This window comes from Rhodamnia argentea, chromosome 2 (genome assembly GCF_020921035.1).
Source record: "Rhodamnia argentea isolate NSW1041297 chromosome 2, ASM2092103v1, whole genome shotgun sequence".
Classification (NCBI taxonomy): domain Eukaryota; kingdom Viridiplantae; phylum Streptophyta; class Magnoliopsida; order Myrtales; family Myrtaceae; genus Rhodamnia; species Rhodamnia argentea.
In genome coordinates this window covers 31,012,674-31,037,948 of record NC_063151.1, presented here as the reverse complement: position 1 = coordinate 31,037,948, position 25,275 = coordinate 31,012,674, and the positions used below count along the sequence as shown (strand labels likewise).

Below are 25,275 nucleotides of genomic sequence, written 5' to 3'. Positions count from 1 at the left end.
CTGGCCCGTTCTATGTAGCACGACCCGTATTGTCGTAGATGATTTTTAATAATAGTTTTATTTTATTTTTCTTTTCTTTTTCATTTAAAGTAGCTAGCGAGGCCAGGCAAGGTGTCCCGATCCTCGCCCGTGGCCGGCGAGGGTCGGGCGATGGCTCGACAGTTGGGCATAGTAAGAAAAAAGAACAAAGAAAAGAAAAATGAATAAATATTATTAAAAATTGTTGACATCAATGTCGGTCACGCCTCTTAGGATGCCAGCAAGGGTCGGATGAGAGCTTGACGACCCTAGCCGGATATAGTAAGAAAGAAAAAAACAAAGAAAAGAAAATATAAGATAAATTGAAAATTGAAAAAAGGTAAATATTATTAACAATTATTAATGTCGGCCTTGGCCGCGCCACGTGATACGACTAGCATTCATGGTAGCGATTCCCCACCAAAATTACCATGATGGACTAAACAAGCACAAATACAAAAGGTTTAGGACTCGAGTGATAAAAAAAAATTATAACTAAATTGATATAATTAAAATAAATTTATGACTTTTTTGGTAATATTCTCCGTAAAAGAATTGCATGCATAACTAAATTCATCATTCATAATCCCGAAATGATCAATAAAATCTCTCAATCCCGGTGTCTTGTCACCCTTTTTACTTCCAAATCTTTTATTACTTTTACCAAACTTAAATTACTATATAGAAATTTATTGAAAGGAAAAAAAAAAAACTTAACCGAGGACGGAAGTAGTTATGTACGAACAAATATATAATATATATTTCTTATGGGTATTTTTTAAGTTTCTTTTTCCTTCCGGGCACACGACGCGCCACAAATTCAAATTTCAGCGTGGTGATGATAATAATGACACGGCAATAATAAATAAATAAAGTAAGTAGATGATCTATCATCTCGAAATTACAAAAAAAAATAAAAAAAGGAATCGAAAGACATGATGTGTATTTGTGATTTGGTATTTTTAACTTTTAAACTTTCTAGATAGCTTTCAGTATTTTTCTCCTTGCTCGGTAGTCTATGATCACGTAGGATCGTCGTATTACACGAGAGTGGTCAACGAAACCAGCAATAGCAATTATAGCTTCACGCCGGGTATTATTCTAGTTTTGACCAGTCCACGCGTCGCTCACAGGGACATGCCCGACACGTCCCTCCGCTCACCTCACCTCAGGTTGTGCCGGCCTGGCCTCCTCGCACGTGTTCCTACACACCGTCCGCACCTTACCATTCCCCCACCGCCGTCCGATCAAGAAAAGGCTTCGCAACCAATCAATCACTGAACCAACGGCCCTCGTCACCGTCTCCGCCACGTCATCACAACCAACGTCGCCGGAAAATTCCCCCCCTCCGCGCTTTATCCCGCCACTTGCTTGTTTATAGCAATTATCGCCCCACCTCCTCCCGCACCCCTTCTCTCTCTCTCTCTCTTTCTCTCTAACCGGCACGCATAACTCGTATCGTATATAACAATTACTCTCTCTCTCCCTCCCTCTGCGTGGACATCGTCAATTGTCGATCTTCCAGTGATCGGTCGATTGACGTCCCCCTTGCAGCCTCCGGTGCATTCCGCCTCTTCGATGGCGAAGCCCCTCGCCACCGCCGCGGTCTTCCCCCGCCTCCGGACCGGCGCTCCCGATCTCGCGCCGCCGGCCCCATGAACCCATGCTGCTGCGTCTCTCCAGTCTCCGATCACAAGCCCTCCCCGGTCCTTTCCTCCCACCTCTCCATGTCCTCCGCCGCCACCAGATCCGATCCGGCCGTCCGGCTTGGCAACCACTTCCCCAACCACGGCCAGAGCCACAGCCGCAGCCACAGCCACGCCAGGATCAGCTGCGGAGATCAGAACCGGCTCAGCCAGCGGTCAACGCCGGAAGCGGGGATGGCGCGGATGCCGTCGGCGAGGGAGCAGCCCGCGGTCGAGGTGAAGGTTAACGACATCGTGGGGAACGGCATATCGGGAATGCTGTACAAGTGGGTGAATTACGGTAAAGGCTGGAGGCCGAGGTGGTTTGTGTTGCAGGACGGGGTGTTGTCGTATTACAAAATACATGGACCTGATAAAATCGCGGTTAACCAGGAGACGGAGAGGGGATCGAAGGTTATAGGTGAAGAATCGATGAGGAGGGCCTCCAGGACTTCCCATGGCCGATCGCAGCTTCGGCGTAAGCCTTTCGGTGAAATTCATCTCAAGGTACGAGGAACTGCCCGTGATTCCGTCATGATTTTATTCAACTTGTAATCGCATGTTCGATTTATTGTTTGTGGTTTCCGTCGAGCTGGAGTCTGCGTGTGTCGCTAGTTCCATTGGTCTCGATCCTGTTCCAGTCAGATTCACGATGAGATGTAGCTCAACTCTTACGCTGACAAGACACTATTGAGCGGGTTCACCTTGTCTATGCATTTATTCACTTGTATGTATCTGGAGCTTCATTTCGCTTTATGAAGTGATCTCATCAATTCTAAAATGTTGCTTATTTTCTTTAATTTTTCTGGTTCATCCGTTGTTTTCGTCCAATTTGATACCATTGTGTGCAAATTTCATGTTGAGAGTATACAACGACTACCTACTTAATGATTTCCACCGTAATGATAAGCAAATAGGATTTCGTAGTCAAATTAACTAGATTCACATTAAGTAGTTCATAGATTATTTTCTTTTTGACTTCTTTCCCCTTCGTTCCTAATTGAACAGCTTTATTTATTGGTTAAGTAATTCCCTGTTTCCAAATCGACACTAGGGTTTATGTTCAGCTTTTCACTATTTTCTCGCAATTTGTTGACCATTGATTTGAGAGACCATGTGATTATCGAACCAGTTAACTATCTTTATGCGTTGGTCGGCATCATTTGAGTCGCAGTGTCTGTCTAATTATGGGTTCCTCCTTTACAAATGTCCTGGTAGGTTTCATCTATCCGGGAAAGTAAGTCAGATGACAAGAGGTTTTCAATTTTCACGGGAACCAAAAGGCTTCACTTAAGGGCAGAGACGCGGGAAGATCGATTGACATGGATGGAAGCATTGCAGGCTGTCAAGGACATGTTTCCAAGAATGTCCAACAGTGAGCTCATGGCTCCAATGGACAATGTGGCTGTGTCAACTGAAAAGTTGAGGCAGAGGCTTCAGGAAGAGGGTTTGCGTGAGGCTGCCATTGTGGACAGCGAGCAGATTATGAGGAGTGAGTTTGCTTCTCTGCAGAGCCAGCTGCTGCTGCTTAAACAGAAGCAGTGGTTGCTTACTGACACTTTGCGGCAATTAGAGGTACTTTTTATGTAAGAACGAAGCAATATGTCATCTTCTTTTATGGTTCTTCAGTTTGTCCAATTTACTAGAAATCTGCTCCTCCATTTTGAAAATCCTGCTGCATGAACTACTCTGGCAAGGGACACTTCTGCATACTCTGCATCAGTTATGGTCCTTTGCATGTAGTGCCTGGACATGGTCCTGTTAAATTAATGACCGTAATAATGTTTTTGAGAGTATTTCTTTAATTTTTCTTTGAAAGTTATACATTTGTGTATTGATAAGACCATTCACTATATCTTGAAGCTCGATCTCTCCCCCGGATGAACCATATAGCCAAGAGAAATCATGAACCAAAATAGAAGAGCTTGCCCCACCCATGAGTAAATATTTCATAGTAGCCTCATTAGACCGTACATCTTCCTTGATTCGCTCAAAAAAGATTCCAGAAGATGTTGACCGTAAATGAGAAGATTGATTACGGAGAAAAAAAAATGATAGATTCGAATTCACACAAATGAGAATTATATAGGAGCAAGAATAATCTTGGATTCCCTTTTGAAAAAATGGGAATATGTTTCTTTGGAGAAATAAGACTATTCCAATACTTGTGGAGAAAGAAACATAATAAATGCAAAGAAGAGGCGTCTTTCACCCATTAGCGAAAGGTTTGAACCAAGATTTCTAAATGGATGTGATAGGGCATTAGTACATCCCACACATAATCTAAATGTGAAAATTTGCCCTCTAAAAAAGGAAATATGGAATGAATTGATCGTAAATTATGAGATTTTGCTATTTCTTTCCTTTCTAAGGAAGATACTAATGGTAGGAAAAATGGAATTTCCACAATAACTGCAAGTCCCTCCGAGAAAAGTTGGGAATACTAATTCTTGTTGTGCCTGAAAAATGGATTCTGTTGATACATTCGAGTAATTGAACGTTTCAAAATCCATTTCATCTTTTCTCACGTAAGACTTAATATAATACAATCGAGTATGAAGATTTAAGTCTATGTCATGCAATTCAACTGTTATGATATATCTATAACCACGTTCTTGTTTTAAACCGAGGCTACTTTCAATAGTTATTTTGTATGTGTTGATTTGAAGTGGCAATTTGGCCCTCTTTTATAAGCGCCTAGCGGTTCACACTTCAGATATCCCTAGTCTCTAGTTTCTCAATATATAGGGGATCGGTTTATGGTGTTTTTTTCCTACGTACTCATGCACATATGCTTATACTGAGGATTTTGTTATATCGTATGTCTTCATTGTGAAAGAGCTGATATATTTGCTGGTAAATCTGAGCTAATGTTGAGCAAGTTCATGCTTCTGCAGAAATTATATGCTGTCAAGTACTTAATTTGTAAGCTTAAGAGCAATGGTAAAGTTGTAGGAATGGGCTGTCGGGGTTTTGTTTTGCACTTTTGCTTTTTCAACGCACACATAGGTATGGTACTTATATTTGATGTTACTGTTTGATTGAACCAAATTGAGGACATTACTAGCTATACTTGCCTTCAAAAGACTGTAGTGTGAACTCATTTTATATTGTAATGTTTTTATTAATTTTGACATCAATACCGTAGATTAGAGTGTTGCCGCCTTAGCAGTGTTGGCAGTGATGTAGGTGCTTATATCAATTTTTCCCATTAGATGCCCAGTTCATCAGATAGTTTGTACTCAAGTATTGCCATTTATCAACATGGGGTTTACTATCTCATAATTTTTCTGTGAATCTTTTAAATTTTTCGGTACATGTCCTATGATATCTTGCCTGTTTAACATGTTACTGAATATCAACATCTCTGTTCTTTGTCCTTACCCAAAAAAAAAAAAAAAAAAACATCTCTGTCCTTTGTTCTTTAAGTTCACAATATTGTCTTTGCCATTCTTTTCCAATTGGTAAGCACTTATGACTTTTGAAAATGGACTTTGTAGACAGAGAAAGTGGATTTGGAGAACACTGTGGTTGATGAGAGCCAGAGACAGCACATTGAACATGGGGCTGCTTCCATTTCAAGGCAAGACAAGGGCAGTGGTAGGTAGTAACAACTGAATTTGGGGTGACTGGTCTTTTGGCAGAAAGGAATTATATAGCATGGTCATTGTTGATTTATTCTTCCAACACTAGTTAGTTAGACTCCAATTATGACACTAACGATTATGAAAGCATGGTAGGATCCTGTCTTACAATTGATATGTCACCGATATTGCCCATGGGCAAGAATTTTGTGTTCCTCCTTTTCTCTATGATAGATTCTTTTTGGTTGTAATTTGATAATCATAGTTTATTTTTGAAGCGGAAGCAAGCGCGACTGAATCAGATGATGATACTGAAAGAGTTGATGCTGCAGAAGAAGAAACAGATGACGAAGTCCATACTTTCTTTGATACTCGCGACTTTTTGTCATCTAGCTCTTTCAAAAGTAACGAATCTGAATTCCGGAGATCATCTGTCTCTTCAGATGATGGATTTTATGGAGCTGACTCAGAAGATGAAGTTGATCCCTCCATTAAATCCGTGGGCACTAATTTTCCTTATGTTAAAAGGCGCAAGAAGTTGCCTGATCCTATCGAAAAGGAGAAGGGCGTCAGTCTCTGGTCAATGATAAAGGATAACATTGGGAAAGATCTTACAAAAGTTTGTCTTCCTGTTTACTTCAATGAGCCCCTTTCTTCTCTGCAGAAGTGTTTTGAAGATTTGGAATATTCATATCTCATTGACAGGGCCAACGAATGGGGTAGAAGGGTGAGTTTGTGATTTAAGTCTAGTATTTTCATTTCGGTTAGAAGAGCACAATGATTTCATCTTCATTGCTTATTGCGTTGAAAAATATATACTGGATTGACTGACCTGCACTGATGAGCTGTGGTTCAATAAAAACATCCTGCCTATACTTCTGGTGGAAAGTGTTACCTCCAATTGTGTAACATGGACACAATCGTTTACAATTATTCATGGGAAAGAGGTATTGTTTTGTTGTATAGTAGATGCAATTAAGGTTACTGTGTAAATTCATATAAATGCCTCAGATAAGTGTCTTTCGGCTTCTCTTAGTAATTCGTCACGGTTGTTCATTGGCTAGCTCAATGTACACTTATGATTATCCTGCTAAACTAAGAAATGGTCAATCCTCCGTATGCAAATATTCATATGTACTATGTGCATCACATCCTGTTTTGCTTGACCACTTTAACTTTTTGAAGCTCATAATCATGATGATAGTCTTAGTGAGCAGTGCCTTACCCAATCCTTTCTTAAACTTTATCAAGTTTTTCAGGGTAACAGCCTCATGAGGATTCTTAATGTTGCTGCTTTCGCTGTATCTGGATATGCTTCTACTGAAGGAAGAGTTTGCAAACCATTTAATCCATTATTGGGGGAGACCTATGAAGCTGACTATCCTGATAAAGGAGTCCGTTTTTTCTCAGAGAAGGTACCTTTTTTATAATTTCGAAGCACAGTGATGCCTCATTGGCATATTTTTTTTAGAGTTATTTCAGCAATCTCTATATCTAAAGCAGATTATAGTCATATGTCTGCACCAGCAACCAAGTCACGCTAATGTAATAGTTGCATAAACAATTGCAAATTGATACTTTTGCCTCTTTCTTCCCTATATATGCATAGAAACTATGAGGAAGTATAAGCTCGTCTCGTCTTACTGTAATAGTTGAGACACCTCGTCTGCTTGACTCTATCTCTCTACTTCACCGATTCTTCTCCAGTTTGAACTTCCTCTATATGGTGACTTATGAATAGCTATGACAAATTCTGCTCTCAGGTCAGTCATCATCCCATGATAGTGGCATGTCACTGTGAAGGAACTGGATGGAAATTCTGGGGAGACAGCAATTTAAAGAGCAAATTTTGGGGTCGGTCAATTCAGCTTGACCCAATTGGCATTTTGACCGTTGAATTTGATGACGGGGAAATTTTCCAATGGAGTAAGGTAAGCATTGTGTATTATATGGTTTTTGCATTATTCAGGTTCAGCTCTTTATGGATGAATTTTCCTTTTAGGTTACAACATCTATATACAATCTCATATTGGGAAAATTGTACTGCGAACATTATGGCACAATGCGCATTCAAGGAAATCGTGGCTATTCATGTAAGCTGAAATTCAAGGAACAGTCCATAATAGACAGAAATCCTCACCAGGTTTCTCTCTCTCTCTCTCTCTCTCTCTCTCTCCCCTCAGCTTGCTTTGGACTGCCTTACTTTAGCATTTTATATTTTGAAACCTTACTAGTACTGCTCCAACCTTTAGCTCAAAAGTTTCCCAACTTGGGGCATCAAAGTTGAGGTTTTAAAAGGTTCCCCGGTAATTGAGCTTTCAATTGATGTTTTCTCTTACTCATTTCTACTGTTTTGACCATGGCCGTGGCTTGCTTCTTCTTTACTTCACTGGCATGCAGTCTTGATGCTGTTGTTAGGTTCTTGTTTAATCATTTTGCTGTGCAGTTAATAAACATATCTGGTTTCTCTTTCATGCTTAAGCTTCTATTCACTTAAAGCTAGATTAGCTAGTAGTCTAGGTACTAAATGCTTTTGTAGATGTTTTGGATTGTTAGTCATGATTTTGTTGCGCCACTATTTGTCCATCAGTATCATTCAGCATTGCTTTGTGCTGTGTATAACTAAAAATAATGGCCCTGGTGACTGGTGAGACGTTCTTTTGTTGGATGAACAACCATTACTGCAATTTCTGTTTCCTTAAATAAATTCCCGTTTGTGTCCTATTGGATGAACAGTGAACGTGGCAATTATGTTGAGAACACTTTGCTTTCTTTCAACCTAGGTGCATGGCATTGTCCAAGATAGAAATGGAAAGACAGTGGCAACTTTATTTGGTAAATGGGACGAAAGCATGCATTATGTGCATGGTGATTGTTCAGCAAAAGGCAAAGGAATTGAATCTCTGTCTGAAGCCCGACTCTTGTGGAAACGAAGCAGGCCTCCGCAATTTCCCACCAGATACAACTTTACACGCTTTGCCATGACTCTGAATGAGCTTGCTCCTGGACTTAAGGTAATGGTTTCATGTCGGCAGTTTTCACTTGTGAAGCATGGAAGCGGGTTCCTGGCTTTTCATTGCATCTCTTTATATGAAATGTGGCCTTTCATATACCTAGAGTATGTGGTCATGCGTTGTAGTAGACAGTGACTTGATAGTCACGTTTCTCCCTCATCTACATGAGCTTCGGAATCAAATTGCCTCACCTTTTTACCTAAAGAAGGGGCTGGTAACTGAATGCTTGCTTTGCACTGTTTGAAAGATCAAGAAATTTATCTTTGGTAAGATGATGTAATACTTGCTGCTCCTTAAGAGTGCCAAGCATATTTATTGTTAAGTAAAATTTGTCCTCATTGTTCGAAACTTAAGGCGCCTTTGATTTGAGAGATCACCATTCTCAAGAGCTAGATTCTCATTTTTGTTGTTATTTCTCTCCCACGCCCTGTTGCAGAGATTTATTTTTTAAGCCAAATTGGTTGATAGTGACAATAGTGAACTACACGAAGTTGTTCGTGTGATCTTTCATGATGGTGCTTATTTTTCTTTTACTCGCAGGAAATGGTGCCACCTACAGATTCAAGACTTAGACCTGATCAGAGACATTTGGAAAATGGAGAGTATGAAATGGCAAACTCTGAAAAGTTAAGACTTGAACAACGTCAAAGACAGGTAAATTTTCATCAGTCTTGTTGTCAAACTTGCGTGCTCTTGCTGCCAATCCTTTTTAATCATGGTGTCTAATTCTGTTGGAAGTGAATAACCTTATAGTTAGCACTATGCAGTTGTTTAAATCAGCGCTTTATTTTGTGGATCTAATGATAAATTATCATGATCGCAAGTAGTAGCATGGAGGGGGGAAAGGTAAAATTTATCAACACATATGGTCAGAAAAAGGAAAATAAATTGGTTGGTCGTATTAATGTCGTGGAGGATTATTCAACTTCGACTTTATTTCTTAAGAGTTAGTTCACTCTGGCCGGACCTTTGAGGTTTACTTGTAACTCAGTCTTTTATTCTGAAGCTTGGTTTTCGCGTACTTGCTTTTGCTTTTTTGTGCATAGCCAAATCACTTCCACATAGCAAATGAAGATGTGGAATTAAGACTTGATCGAAGACTTTGTCCTGTTACTGTAACACATGATGTTACACCAATTGGGTGGCTAGTAAATTTGGAATTCGTGTTATTTCAGGCTCGCAATATGCAAGAGAGGGGCTGGAAGCCACAGTGGTTCGCGAAGGACAAGGGAAGCAACACGTTCCGTTACCTAGGTGGCTATTGGGAGGCGAGAGAGAAGGGGAATTGGGAATCATGTCCTGATATTTTTGGTCAAATTCCTTCAGATCAGCCACTCGATTGAGATTTTCCCCCCCTATTTTTCGCGATTTCATTTGGCTCTACTTTCGTTTTCCTTTTCTAATGGGTTTCAAAGAGAGGCGAAGATGGGGAAGGGGGGTGGTGGCAGTGAGAAGGGTTTTCAATTCTCATTCTTTTGCAATTTTCCTTTCCTTTGCCCTTTTTTTTTTTTTTTTGACATAGCTTGAGGAGCAGTTGCTTCAGTAAATCAAAAGCTCCATTGAGATATATGTTTTAGGTTATTGAATTAGATGAAGCCACATAGAAAGCTAATAAAAAAAAGATGGAAAGTTAGTTTTTTTTTCACATGAGGTCTTCTTTTGGATGTTGAAAAGTTCGAACCTTAGTTTTTCAGGCATGGATGCAATTGCGAAAGAAATCTAAAAAAAAAAATCCATGCCCTCACTGTCCCCCCCACTCTCGCTATAAAAATGATGAAAATGAAAATTCTTGCTCATTGAACTTTTGAATTTTGTGGAATCTTTTGTGATCACGGGGCTACGCTCGGTGCCTACATGTCCCCGAAAGTAGGATCCGAAATTCTCTTTTCCATCTCTCTAGGTGGCGATTCCGTCATGTCCTCCCAATTTCGTTTATTTGCGGAAATTGCAAAGCCCCATGATGATTTCATTTATCTTCTGGCCTTCAGCTCTTTTTGGGTCAGAACGATTCTTGTGTACATATGACACGCCAAAATGGATCTCGACTCTGACATTCAGAAGATATTATAAAGCACCCGGTAAGCTGAGTACTGATTTCTTCCATGGTATTCTCTGTTTATATGACGGACGGATGGATGGATGGATGGATGACACATCGAAACGCGATTCCCTCCATTTCCACTTGCTTGAAACTATCAAATCAATCTTCTTCGATTTCTCGACCCCCTCCTAGCCTGAGCTCGGTTCCCACTCCTTCAACGTTTTGTGATTTCATCGGGCGATCTGAGGTAGGTCTTAAAGATGCTCTCCAACACATGTAGACACCCGCGCACACACGGCAGACATAAATTCTCGGTCGAATTTCCAGACGAGATTTACTTTTTTTTTTTTTTACGCACACAAATTTAAGACAACTATTTTGCTGGCTTTGAATAATAAGCAAGGCGATATTCCAAGAGCACTTAATTCTTTCTCATGTCTTTTCAAGCGGCGTTAAAAAGAGAAAGTTTGTTTGATGAGCTAATATGTAAAGCGACGAACAAACGTGAAAATTCAGTTAGTTTGAAATTATGTATGACGAGCAAAAGAGAAGACTTGGCTATAGCAGTTAACCCTCGTAATTATGGAAACGAGATCAGTTTATCTTCTACAGTGATTCCTTTCTCAGTAACCCCAGGGCAAGGGCTGGCAACAGTTTTTAGCTCACTGAGCTGTGGATGGTGAAGTGAAAGCAATCACGGGGCGGCTGTGGGGGTGGCTCCTCGTTTAAGACCTGCTGTCGTGTCGGACAAAGTTTCTCTTTCTCCACAAAAACGACACGTGGTACCATGAATACTAACTACTACGTCATCGTTTGGCGAAAGCGCGAAAGCGGAGAGATGGATGGGACGTTCTGTACCCTTTGCCACATTCCACAGGCAATTGAAATGCTTCGAGACTTGGAATGGAAACACCTGGATGTGATGCGCCATGTAATCTTAACGACCCTCTACTCCTTTCCGATCAAAAAAATCGACTTGTGCAGTTGATTTAAAAGGAATTATTGGCACTTGATGATGGCGTTGAAGCCATGCAACGATTCAGGGAAAAAACCAATATGAACAATAATAGAAAAAAAAAAAAAACCGGGGCGAACATGGGTCGTCGAGCCGACAGACGCGATCGAGTCGGCGCTGTTGGGGATACGTACATGGCGACCGAAGGAAGGCAGTATCAAGGCCAGCGGCACATTAGTAGGAGTGGAATTGGCCTAATTACCACAATATGCAATGCACATAGGACTCGGTTTGCAATACCCAATTCGCAATTCTCATCTCTTCCAACAACAGCCTTTCCGATTGAAGGCAGAACAATCGTGAATCCCCAATTTCAAGACGGGTCGAACTCATCCGCGGGTGCAACGACAGCGACCCGCCCCTTGCATCTGCGTCCCAAAAACGAGCACGTAATGTCTTCTCTGTGCACTGTCGGAATGGTCCTCCTCCTCATTTGGCTTTCCATTCGCGACAGCATCATGGAAGGAGGTACAGTTGCGGGGAGACCGACAGAGACGACGACGACCATGGCCGATGAGACATTTTCCATCCTTACTTAGTAAGATGACGATGACGGCTCCACGCGCGACACGAGACACGACCCGCGAATTCCTCCTCCTTTCTATTAATTGACAGAATAAAGAGTTTGGTGTTTCGATGTCGCGCACCCTTATTAGTCCGGTGTTAAAGATGGATGTGTTTTTGACCGTCTTGCTCCGGGTGCCGGCTTCCTCTCCTGCCCTTCCATTTCCCCGTGCAAGATGACCCGCCTTCATCACCGTTGATTGGATAGCTGTAGCTAACCAAATCGATCGAGCATTCAAATTAACCGACTAGCTGGTATAAAATGTATGGCGTACTAACATACTCAAAATTATATCTTATAGTAGTCTTTTTCTATAGTCATTTTGAAACGATCGACGAGATAGATGCACATATTCGTATAGCGCTTTTACTAGCAACTTTGATTTTGGTCAGGACCTAACCAAACATACGTACCTTTGAATTATGAAATTATGTTTTTAGGTTCGCTTCTCCGATCAAATAGGATCATGCGATGTTTCTTTGGATTGGCTCTTCTCTTCGAGCCCGAACCTCATAATCCCACCAAAGCAATCATAATCGGCAAATTTAATGATGTGATCCTTGCTCGTTTGCTATGCATCGCGACGCAAAGAAATTTTTGTACAATCAATCTTTTGCACAATCAATCGTCAAGAAATGATATTAATTTTTCTCCTTTTTATTTCATGAATTAGAGAGGCATCCTGTAAGGTCTCTTTCATTCATAGCACCTTCATTCCAAATGCATGACGCGAGTTCAAATTTTCTCATCCATTCAATTTTAATAATTGAAACATGCCAACCACGCGTGCTAGCGCTATGCAATGCTGATAACATGTTGAGATAATATCAATAAATAGATATACATACATATATTATCAATTATTTTTTATCACACGATCTTTCAATCGATAAGTGTTTTATGTAAAATACGTGATGATAATGTATGGATCTACAATTGAGCTTGTACCATTCCGACCATACTATCGAAAAATCATTTCTCTATTTATATATATAATTAAGTCATTAACCATTATCATCTGTTGTCATTAAGAGGTTCAATGTTATCTCCTCAATATTTTCTTCCTCCTCCCCCCCCAAACAAAACAAAACAAAAAAAATACAATAGCGATTAAAAGTGCTTAGACAAAACGAAACATTTCACGTTCTGTACACGTGGAGGGACATGATTGGCTCGAGGCGGGCACGTATGTGCCAGTGGTTGGGCTTTTAGGCCACGACACGGCATGTTCTTAGGAACCACCCCCCCACCACCGAGGAGCGAGAAGGCCAAGACGGCCAGCCCCTCCATTGACTCTGACGTGGTTGGGCCGATGAGTGGTTGGCACGTTGTCAGGACACGTGGCGCCTCCTTGGGGGCGCAATGCCCTTCCTTGCGGGACCCAAGGACAGCTAAGACAAAGAGGTCGAGGTGGGCCCTACTTGTGCCAGTGCAAAGGGCCCACCCGAACCCCCCCTTCGGCACGTCCGCAAAAGGGACTGTTCGGCTGGACCGATGATCAATTTTCTTGTCTTTAAGAAATATATACATAAGATCTTGCAAAAGAACAAGCAAAAACAAACAAAAACCTAATTGCGAAAACTAATGGCAACTTAAACATCAGCATTCTATGACCCCCCAAAAACAAAACAAACAAACAAAAAAAAAATCAAAAATCAACCGCCCCCAAAAAAAAAATTCGGACCCCGAGTAATTTGATAATCTTACAAAAATTGTAGTTTCTTACGAAGTTTAAAACCTTGTCATACACGGATAGTATACTTTTTACCGACCATTAATGTGAACGCGTTTCGAATTACGAAAACTGATTCAAAGTCCGACTTAATCAATATAAACCCAAAGAAAACTTACAAGTCGTTCCCGATCGCCAATTATGTCTATGTCATTAACTTGCAAACATTGTAATCCCGCATCGGACGATAGAAGTACTAGAAAACTTGTGATCAATAGGCTTGCTTCTAAGCTAGTCAGATAATATAGTTTAGCGTGGTGTGTTCAGAGTAAGTTGATCGGAAGATGTGTTTTTCAATTACGCATTATTTCAGGTGATTAAAGGGGTCATAGCATCTGCTTCTTGTTTTTTTTTTTTATGGGTTGGATTACTCACCGGTAGCCACCTTGCCATCATTAGCAAATGGTAGTTGAAAGATACGCGATGTTTAGGACAAGCCGTCACGACATAACTTTAAGATTTTCTTGCCACAAGATCGGGAGATTGATGAGGTGACTCAATACATCATTGTCGTACTTAAAATTGGACCCCCATATATATATATATATATATATATATATATGTGTGTGTGTGTGTGTGTGTGTGTGTGTGTGTGTGTTCCTGAGAGAATTAAGAAAGCAAAGTTATAGATTAACACATTTAACCGCCTGAACTTTCTAATTACGAATCAAATCTTCCCGACCGAGCTAATTAAATATGGTAATCTTAACCATTTTCCTCAAAGGAAATTGCAATCTCTTCCATTCCAGTTTTGATCCGAGAATCAAACTCGTACCAATCAAAAGACCAGTTCGAATATCACGAGGAGAGTCCATAAGCTTAACGGGCCTTTTGAAAGATGAAGTGTTTTTGATGATGAGATTGACCCGTTTGAGTTTGATAATTGATCTAACAACTAAATGATTGTAGGGTGTTGGTCAAGTATAAAATGATCGGAATGTCCCGTTGCAAAAGGCGTAGGTCATAAGTTTGAGTCAACTGATACTTGACCAGACCATTTGGGGCAAGATCGCGAGAAAATAATTTCCGAAACGCGCCACTCTCGACATGGATGGCTTGCTTTTGACCGGAACGTGGAGATGGACTTAATCTAGGCTACAAAAGCTTACAAATATTGCCTAATCGCCAAAAGAGAAAGGATTATCTAGCTGCTTTACCACCTAAGAAACTCTATATCGACTCCGTAAATGTAAACGCAATCTCTCTACTCGAACTTCATTCACGTTATATGCATACAACAGAGATTATTCTCCAAAATTCAAAGATGATGCCAAATTTCCATTAGATCTAGCAATTAAAAACACCCATTTCAAAAGATAGCAACATCCATAGAGGAACTTTCAAGTTGAAATCCACCACTACTGCTTTAGTGGCGGCACAAACCCACAAACAACGCTATTTTAGGTGCTAGTGGGGCAATGACTCCATTTGGTGATTGTCCATGACATTTTTTTCTCTTTTCTGCTTTAGTTGTGGCTTTTGACTATTCGTCTACTCGTGATTTTCTCGATGTTAAGAAGACGTGATGCCATAAAAATTGTCGTAGTGTAGCACTTTGCTCCACGGTCATATAAGGGAAAAAGTACAACAAGAGTGTCAATATTTATGTACGGCGCTCACTTTAGTGTCAATATTTTTTTTTGAATCACTTGAATGCCAATTTTAAAAAAAAAACGGTTATTTCAGTGTCAACTCCGGTCGGCTTCATCAGAAATCCTACGTGGCGTCCACGCGCAACGCCGAAGCTTTCAAGTCAGCAATTAAAAAAAAGCAAAAAGTTAAAAACAATAAAAAAAAAGTCAAAAAAGTAAATAAAAAAAGAAGAAGTAGCAGTTTGGTGTGGCGATGAGGCCTCATAGCCGATCGTCCTACATGGCACCGTCAATGCTGATGTAAATAATTTTTAATAATATTCTAATTATCTACGTCGGCACCAGTGGTATCCACGTCATCGATTTTGGTGTAATAGCACCGAATAGCAAAAGGTGAAAATAGTTAGTACTTAATCGGTAAACTTAAAAGTGTAAAATGTTTAAAACTTTTTTGACAATTTTCCATTACGGCTCTCGATCTACCGAAGTCTACCTGGTTAACAGAATTGAATCTAACTCGATTCATTACTTGAGTTTCAAACTCAATGAAACCATATTCATGCTTGAACAATGTAAAATGTTTAAGATGCCGATCGTCCTACGTGGCACCGCCGATATTGAGTGAACAATTTTTTATAATATTATCATATTTTTTTGAATATTTTTACTAATTTTTTCCTTTTTCTGTTTTTCTTTTTCCTTTTTTCTTTTTGTCCTTTCTTTTTCCTCCCGGTATCGGGCGAGGGCAGCCCTCACCCAATCTAGCAGCTGCCAGGTGAAGGAAAAAAGAAAGGAAAAAAGAAAAATAATAAAAATCAAATAAAAATATTTATGTATTATTAAAATATTATTAGTACCGATGGTGCTATGTAAGACGGTCGGCATCCACGTTAGCGATTTTCGGCTAATAAGACTAAATTGGCAACGGGTGAAAATATTTAAAATTGAATCGACAAATTGAAAAGTGTAATACGTTAAGACTTTTTTCCATTTTGGATCTCAAGCTACCCAAGTCTACCTAGTTAACAGAATTGAATTTAACCCGATTCGTTACTCTGAGTTTCAAACTCAATGAAACCATATTCACGCTTGAACAGTAAGCCGGTCGACCATAGATAAAATTAGTTCATAAGCGATTCTGCTAAGTATACAAAACGATTGCGCAATCCGCTTCGTGGATTGGTTGCATGGTTTGATAAGTCGAACTGGACAGATTGATTAAGAAAATGTCTTGCAGAAGTTATATTCTCCCGATTTTGACTAAGTACACACATAAGAATGATAAAATACTTGTCTTTTAATGTTGGTAGGTGGCCAAGATGGACCTTCGTGTCCCCCGAGAGAGGAGGCAGGTCGGAAAGTTGAGTCAGAGAGCAAATATGGCAAGTCGCGATCGGAATGAACAAGACTGTCTTAGAGGACATTGTGTGCCCTTTGATTAATGGGGGGTGCTATTCAAAGCTAAACCGTCCAGTTTATCGATACGGACTTTGTCGATGAGCGTCTCTTGAGGCACTTGTTGAAGAAAGACCCGGTCGATATTTGTTTATAAGGTGAACGGGGGACTCGGGGTCGCTGTCTTGATAGTTGGCCAAGCGAGAAGTTGATAAAATTCGGGATTTTTTTTTTTTTTCTGTAGTTTTCTTTCCCTTTCAAAATAAGTGCCGGGATTAATACCTTCGTTTACCCGATGACTTTGCGTCGATGTTCGTCGACGATGAAGCACGTGCGGTTGACGATGTGATTTCTCCGTATATGGCTATACAATTTTGTGGTATTTTGAATGAAAGAGAAGTGTTTGGAGAGCACGATTACCGAATTACTATTTTAAGCGAGCGATACCGTGTAACTACAGAGGCAATGAAAACAACCAGATCAAATGGTCAATCCCATGAATTACAACATTTGGATATAGTCGGTTGTCACGTTCATAGAAGGTGACAATTGGCCATTTTGCTTTTTGGAATAAGTATGGATCCTACAGATATGTGGAGAGCTGACCGACTTAGTTTACGCCCTATTGCTACCTAATCATCCCAGATTTTAAATGAATAAAATTCAAACTTGAAAATAACCTTTTTAATTCTCGAAAAATGAGAGGCAATGAGATTTCTAAAGAAAAATCCACTCTCTCCATCTCCTTCTTGACCGTATCCGTGACTTTTGTTAAAATTTCATGATTTTCCCGTAATTCTTTGATTCACGTCAAAGCTCCATGAAAAAGCCGAGAGTAATCAAAGTTCATTCTCTTTAGTAGATCTCTAGTTCGCATCAAAAGTTCGCGAAAGCAGCAAGACAATCGAAACCCCTTTTCGTCTCTAACTCTATGGTGCATGTTGAAATATCACAAAAGTGGCAAGAGAGTCGAAACGTCATACTTTTTGAAATCATTGAGGTGAATGATCATGTTTTCTCTCTCTTACTAGATTTGGTATTTGCTGATTGATCTATCTCGTCGAAGTTGTTGTAACTTGTTTACATTTTGCCATAGTGGCATTTGTGGCACTTGAATGCTACAATGAGCTTATTTGCCGTTTAAGATTTTGACCGTACCATAATCATGATTGATGAATGTTATCTATGTTTGTGCATTTATGATTTCTTTGGTAACGAATCATGAGAGATTCTTATAATCTTCGATGGTGCATTTTAAGGTTCATTTTTGCATTGATATGTCATTCATACCAACAATGAACATGATATGATATGAACATACTCAGCTTTATTATTATAATTCACCAAGACAAAGTCTTCAAGTGAGCATGGTTCTAGGGTAGAACAAGGAAATAGAGAACCGTACCAATTGATTTCGGGTTCTAAGATATGCAGAATAGGTTTTTGTGCTTTCAAAATTGGGGAGTCCGTTCCGATGAGCAGGTTCGAGGTTCCGGGTTCCAGGTGAATGAAACTTGGATCGCCCTTTGCTTTAACGTTGAAACACCGGGTTATAAAATAATATGATTCAACCTCAAAGTCATTTGTACCAAGACATATCTAAAATAGTTCTCATTAGTGAAAGCAAAATACTTGTACGGACCAATGAAGGTAAATATATAATACTATATTTTATTGCACGGATCAAGAGCAATTAAAAAAGTAAGAGCCGATAAGGTATCGATATCTCTTGGAAATCTTAAACTCAACCTTTCGAATTGCTATTGAATCCGTGGGCAAGCAAGAAATAACATGGCGCACCGAAACATCTTAGTTGCTAGAGGAAAAGAAAGTAAAAGCTATTCCCGTAATAGTGGCAAGCAAAATGGAAGCATCCTAAATCGTGAAAACAAAATGTTAGGAAAGCAATATAAGGATCATGCTACCAGGTGAAGTAGTGAAATACTGCACTCTAGATGGTGAGAGTCTAGTAGAGGGATCTTGATGTAAGAAATAGATTCTAGAAGCTAAGAAAAGGTATCATGAGCAATTGCAATAATTTGGTTCATTGATGTTCCTGGTATAGTAGATTATATCGATTTTTTCCGAAAGTACTCTTCATCTCCTTCTCTCGTTTTGTGAATACCCGGGAATAGAATATAAATGACGCATTCAAAGATTTATGGAATTTTGAAAGACAAAAAGATCTTTCGGGTCTAGTCAGACCATTCCATTATATTGACAATTCAAAAACCTGTTCATATTATACCGTGAGCCTAATATGGTATGATGGCAATCGGGCAAGTATCCACCAATCATCCAAAGGTTCGTAACATCTCTCTTCAATGAGGAAGCGGGGCTGGATCAAGTTGTTGTGTTTTTCTTGTTCTATGTCTTCGCGTGATCTTGCGATATTTTATAACGTCCGATGATGAGTGTGTGGTATGGAACCTCTATTCCGAGCTTCCATTATGACAATATCATTGAACGAAACTTTTACTTTGTCAATATCTTCATACTCTTGGTCATTCTAAATATGAATTGTGGTCGATGGACTGTAGCAACAAATATTGATTAATAAAGGTAATTATTCATTGCAATCTTTCAATTAACAAGACAGATTAAACCTGGGTAAATATTGGATATAACCTTGGAACCTGTGATAGGGTATGTTCTAGGTTTCAGGGTAGGTTCCGGGTAGAGGTGGCAAAATGGATTTAAAACCCATATTTTACTATTACACAATGGTGCATGTCATAAATGGATTTGCCTTAAATTTTATAAATAAGTTTAAGTGGGTCATAAATGAGTTATCTAACAATTGAACGGGCTTTAAATGAGTCACCTAACAAGTTTAAGTGGATCATAAACAAGTCATTTTTTAATTTTCTATATATTTTTTAATTTTATCTTAAAATTTCTTTTTACTTTTTTTTTTTGTAGCGAGGGCTTCACGGCCTTTGCCAGACTTAGAAGAAGAAAAAATGAAAAGGGAAAAAGGAAAAATAAAATAAAAAATTTAGTGTTTTTTTTATAAATTATAAAAAAATTGTCCATAGTGATTTAGCAATATAATTTTTTTTTAAATTTACAAGAAATAAGTTTTCCTGGATTTTGTTGGATATGAAAGTGTTTTAACAATATGGGTCGTGTTGGTTATGGGTTGAGTATGAGCCGGGTCCGATGTAGGTCGTTAGATTTGTATTGCATTATATAAATTATAAACATGTTAAATGAGACTATTTGGATCGGACCATTTATGGTTCCACTCAAATTTTATCCAATCTACCAGTTTAAGAGGTCTAGTTCAAGGTTCAAAAAATTAGAGAATCGGTTCCGATAGGTAGTGTTTAGGTTCTAGATGAAACATGAACTAATTTTGGAACTGTCCAATACTAGTAATATATATATATATATATATAATGATCCAGGGAACCCCCGCACGGCCGGCAGCCGGGGGGTAAACCCTAGAAGCAACACGTGCTAGCCACCACACACGTGTCACCGGATAAGTCACTCTGCGACGTCCCCGGGATTCGAACACTTGACCTTTTGCGAGAGGAAGAGTGCGCGAACCAGCGGCGCCACCTAGGTGGGTGGTGCTAGTAAATTCTTTTCAGTCCCACATAGATTAAAAATCCAGACAAAAGAACACAGCCTAAGATTGTGAGACGGGATTCGAATAGTTTCCAACCGTTATGGATGACGTGCCATAGAATTGCGATACAAAGTGAGTCTCATTCATCATTTTTTCTAGATGGAGAGGAATTCGAATCATGCGGTCGCATGCTTTTGACGTGGCCTCGTTGTCAAGAAGACTTCGATGCACCACGTAAGAGTGACGGGTGAAAAACTTATGGACTCCGACGCAACCTTTGTGGAATGCCTCTACTATAATTGATCGGCTGTACAACGTCAACTCTGTCATCAAACACATCTTGACAATATCGGGCTAGAGCACAAGAAGCGTAAATAGAATCTTCGAAAGGACAATGCCTTGAGTGTTGCCAATTAGAGATTAATGCTCCTTAATCAATTTTTTTTTTCCCGCCGATTCCTATTCCAATCCATAAACTCCCTTTGGTTTATGTGGGAGAAAATTACTAAAAAAAATTCTAAACCTTTTGTGATTACGCCAATTTAGTGCTAAACATTTTTTTTGTGTCAATTAATACCTAAACTTTTTACAATTGTGTCAAATCAATCCATCCGATTAATTTTAGCCACAAATCGCTGATGTAAATGTCAACCGTCCCACGTGGGGCAATCCGCACCAACGCGAATGTTTTCTATTAATATTATATTTATATTTATATTTTATTTTTGGGCTAAGGGACAGCTAAGGTTGTTCGCATTGGGCGACAATGTTGCGGCTCTCGTCGAGCAAGGGAATCGCCGCCTTTGCTTGACCCTAGCAAAGGTGTTGCTCGGCAACCCTAGCCAGCCGTTAGCCCAAATACAAAAATAAAAGAGAAGCAAAAGAAAACAAAAAACAAAACTAATAAAAATAAAAATTATTAAAAAAATATAAACGTCAATGTCACCAGCGTCACATAAGACAGCAAACATCCATGTCGGTGATTTTTAGTTAAAATTAGACGGATTGACTGTGTTGACACAAATACAAAAGATTTATGACTCATTTATAAATATAAAAAATAGATTGAATTGACATAATTACATTATATTTATAACTTTTTTGACTCTATTTATGTGAGACTCATTCTCTCGTGCTCTCCTTATCCATCCGAGAACTGTTTCATAGGATTAAATTATTTTGGGAAATAGTGAACGGCGCCGCCAAAACAACTCAAGCCCGGTCAACCGGTCAACTTCTAGTTTTATACCCAACAAATACCCATCGCCCTTGATTCTGCAAGTAAACAATTTGATCGGGCAAATTAGCACCATACCGTCATTATCAAAATAGTCCAAAATTTCTTGTACTTTTATCAATTCAATCTTAAACATTTTAATTTTGACAATTCAATCCTAAACTTTTTGCATTTATTCAAATTCAATCATAAACTTTTTTTTTTGTTAATTCAATCCTAAACCTTTTGCATTTATTCAAATTTAATCATAAACCTTTTTTTTGTGTTAATTCAATTCTAAACCTTTTGCATTTATGGCAATTCAGTCAATCCAGCTAATTTTGGCTGACTAGCGCTGCTGTGGGCCCGGTCGGTGCTAAAGAGGTAATTTTTAATAATATTTTAATATTTTTTAAATTCTTTATTTAATTTTTCTTTTTTCCTTTTCTTTCTTTTTTGTTTACTGTTCATCTTCTTCACCCCTTTCTCCATAAAGATCCTCGCTAATCTTTGTCCAAAGAAGTTCTCGCCGGCCCCAGGCGCTGCTGCAGCTGGAGAAACACTAACCACGGGACTGAAGAAAAACTGAAATACCTCGTCTATCAAATAAACTTGAAGCCTTACTCATGAAATTAATAGATGTATGGAAAAGCCCACCCTTCTGCGATTTTGAGGCTGTCGAAAGTCCTTCCATAAGCAATAGCTCATACCCATTCATTGTTGAATCCGATGAGCTTCTCGCCTGTACTGGGCAAGGCCGGTGCCGCCGTAGCTGGGCGAAGCTAAGCCACCATGGAGCCTCACCAGATCTAGGCGAGGCCGATCTTGCCTAGACATGGCGTCGCCACTCGGCCTCGCTAAGCGATGGTGACGCCATGGCTGGACGAGGTGGGTTAGCGTAGGATTTTGGCAAATACTATCATTTTTGTAACATCCATTTGTTTAAGCTTTTGACAGGTAACTGGAAAAGTCATTTGCTGTGGTCACGAGCTTAAGGAATTCCCAGTGGAGAAGAAGATGAACAGTAAAAAAGAAATGGCAAAAAATTGAAAATATATTAAATATTATTAAAAATTGCCCCGTCAATGCCGATTAGGTCCACGTCAGCGTCGGCCGGTCAAAGTTATTGGATGGACTGAATTTGCATAAATATAAAAAGTTTGGGATTGAATTAGAATAAATACAAAAGGTGTATGACTGAATTTGTAAAAGTGTAATAAGTTTAAGGCTTTTTTGATAATTTTCCCCGAAGACGTGGAAGCTAATGTTTGACAATTCGTAGAAGAAAAATTATGTTTCCACGATGTTTGAATAAAATTATTTTGTGATAATCCCAGTATGAATCCGTAACATCGCATTTGCTCATCCGAAGTGCTGCGATCGATTGTTAACCACAAGTACTAGAATTCGCGACACGCGACATGAGAACTAGTCAGATACCGTAAATAATATATAATTTTGCCTCGACAATAAGACTTTACCACATACGGACCTCACCTTGTTAAACAAACATAGGCTTTGGAATAGCAATCGGCGGGGATTGGACCCGACAAGGATGCTTCCAAGCATCAGAGCCCCAAGTTCTTTCCCTTGCAAATTTGGAGAAGCTCCAGCCACGGTTACATAGATTTTCAACAGTTTCGTATGAGGCAAGCCAATCGCGTCACGGGGGATGTTGTCTGCCCGCATCATTGTCGGACCGTGTCAAGATTAGGTAACTAAATTCCACCTTAATCATGTTTAATTGGAGTGGAAAACGATCGAGTCTTGGGTATTGCTCTTCGTATGTTGGAAGTCAACCTACGCGGTCTGAATAAGAAATCACTTTGCCTTGTGGATCTCGTCATTAGCTAACCTTTAAGACCATTAAGTACAGGATTAAGCAGTTGGGTGCTGTGAATAATTGTGTTCTGTTGTTGTTGTTGTTTTTAGGTGAGCGATCACTTGTGCTCGTTCTGAGGTTATTCTATCTACATGTATTTTCACCCGAACTCTAATTCTTGGAGAAAGGTTGCTTCCGTTCAAAGGGATACACGTTCCATGATAGTTTGAAATGATATTTTCCTAATCTCTGTTAGATATGCTCATCCTTCTTTACCCGGCAATAACCCCAATTCTGCCCTCCTCTTTGCCCCGTGACCAAGAAGATGTTGAATGTATCGCATCGAATCACGTGTGACCTGTAGGTAGCCTCGTCTAGGTACCAATACAATGCTATCCTATCCGATCCGGTCACTGCTTCTTTTAGAGCTCGTCATGCTAGTTTGAGGTTTCGAGAAACTTATCTATCAAACACAACAATTTGTGTCTACATAATGAGAATTGGAGACATACTTGTAACCCACGTTACCATTTGGGCTCTTATACCACCGTAAGCGACCTTAGTCGAACAACAAATACAAGATTGTCCGATTCGGCCGCGACTCACCTCCACTCACATTGCTTTAATGAGAATTGTATTACAATGGGTTGGGAGAAACTTACCTCTCTACCCAACAAAACGTATCTCAACAATGTACCTCTTTTGGCGAATCCATCTTATTCATGGAAGACGGCTATGAAAATCGAAACGATCACATTAAATGTTGATTAAACACGTCATATGAAAAGATGCCTTTTTATTTATCGTGCATTTATGAACCCACGTGTTTAATTAATGAAAGGAGTAATACAATCCAAACTTGTAATTCCGGCGATGTTTCTCAATTTTCGCAGCCATAACCAACGAAAATCTCCAGAGCAAATTGCCCTAAAAAGTGAAGCAAGTGCGAGATTTATTGTCGCGAAATCGACTGTGGATCGCCACAATTTGCGACTAGAGCATCTCGTGAAAACATTAGCCACTCATCGTAAAGTTGGAGGTTCCACTGAAGGGGAAATCGGGCCGTCATGCGGCCACATAAAACGAATTAAGAATAGTTTCAAAGCTTTGTCAATTGTCAAGAGCCACACGCACATCTCCCATTGGCGCCACCCCCACGTGCATGGCACGTGGGCTGATCACATTCTTCGCGACCCGTTCATACGACGCCGTCCAAATACAATCGAAATTCACGCTAAATTCATGATAAACGCTATGCGTACATGATCAACCGATGGAGAAAACCATCCGCGGCACTTTAGATTGCGATTCCTTGAATCTACGGTCGCTTTCCAAACTCAAATTTAGATCCTCCTTAATCCGAAAGAAAATTGTAATTCATGTCCATAAATAGACCCACTCTTGGAATCCTTTTTTTCTTTCTCGCTGTATCTAACTATTCCTATAAATTTTCCTTCTCTAAGAATCAATTCTAATTTCGGTGCCAATAAATGAACATTCGTTATCATCAGCATTATTATTAAGTAGATCATTGCTATTGTTGAGATCACTTCACTACTACACTCATCATTTTCTGATTGTGTTGCTGTTGACAATGTTGAAAAATTTTGAGATGCTTTAGACGCGGTTTGAGAGAGGAATTCCACGATTCGCGCACCCAACTCCCAGTTGGAGACACACACGCATTAGGGTTGCTTCACATTCTCTCACATCAACAAACTAATCTTTGATGTAGCGCCACAAATATATGCCATTAATGGAGAGAGCTCCATGCTCAAGAAAAATATTTTCCGCGAAAGTCGTTTCTCAAAGAAAGTTGCGAGCTTTTAAAGAAAGCGATTTTCTTCTTACTAGAAAGAGATGTCATTACCGGAAGACGGCTTTTTCCCTGAATCGATTAATTTTCCGTTATATGAAAAATTGTGAAAATAGTTTTCGAAATGCAACAATAATAACTAGGAGGAATGCCAAAGGTCGATATTGATATACAAAAGCTGAGGTTAGCGCATCTATTCGACA

The 25,275-nt window shown here is 39.5% G+C and overlaps 1 protein-coding gene across 3 annotated transcripts; it reads left to right on the top strand.

Moving 5' to 3' along the window:
• Positions 1 to 1,258: 1,258 nt before the first annotated feature.
• LOC115734205 (oxysterol-binding protein-related protein 1C) lies at positions 1,259 to 9,943 on the top strand. Of its 3 annotated transcripts, XR_007197304.1 has the most exons (11): positions 1,260 to 2,210; positions 2,922 to 3,278; positions 5,204 to 5,303; positions 5,566 to 6,014; positions 6,547 to 6,702; positions 7,051 to 7,218; positions 7,290 to 7,430; positions 8,071 to 8,301; positions 8,842 to 8,955; positions 9,477 to 9,731; positions 9,763 to 9,943. XR_007197304.1 is itself a non-coding variant. In XM_030664844.2 (10 exons), the coding sequence occupies exons 1-10, from the start codon at positions 1,674 to 1,676 to the stop codon at positions 9,642 to 9,644; spliced, it is 2,418 nt and encodes an 805-aa protein (XP_030520704.1). In that variant the 5' UTR covers positions 1,259 to 1,673; the 3' UTR covers positions 9,645 to 9,943. The 3 variants fall into 3 exon arrangements, 2 of the variants coding, with proteins under 2 accessions (XP_030520704.1, XP_030520696.1); XM_030664844.2 differs by having other exon boundaries at positions 1,259 to 2,210; positions 5,569 to 6,014; positions 9,477 to 9,943; XM_030664836.2 differs by having other exon boundaries at positions 9,477 to 9,943.
• The last annotated feature ends 15,332 nt before the right edge of the window (positions 9,944 to 25,275 follow it).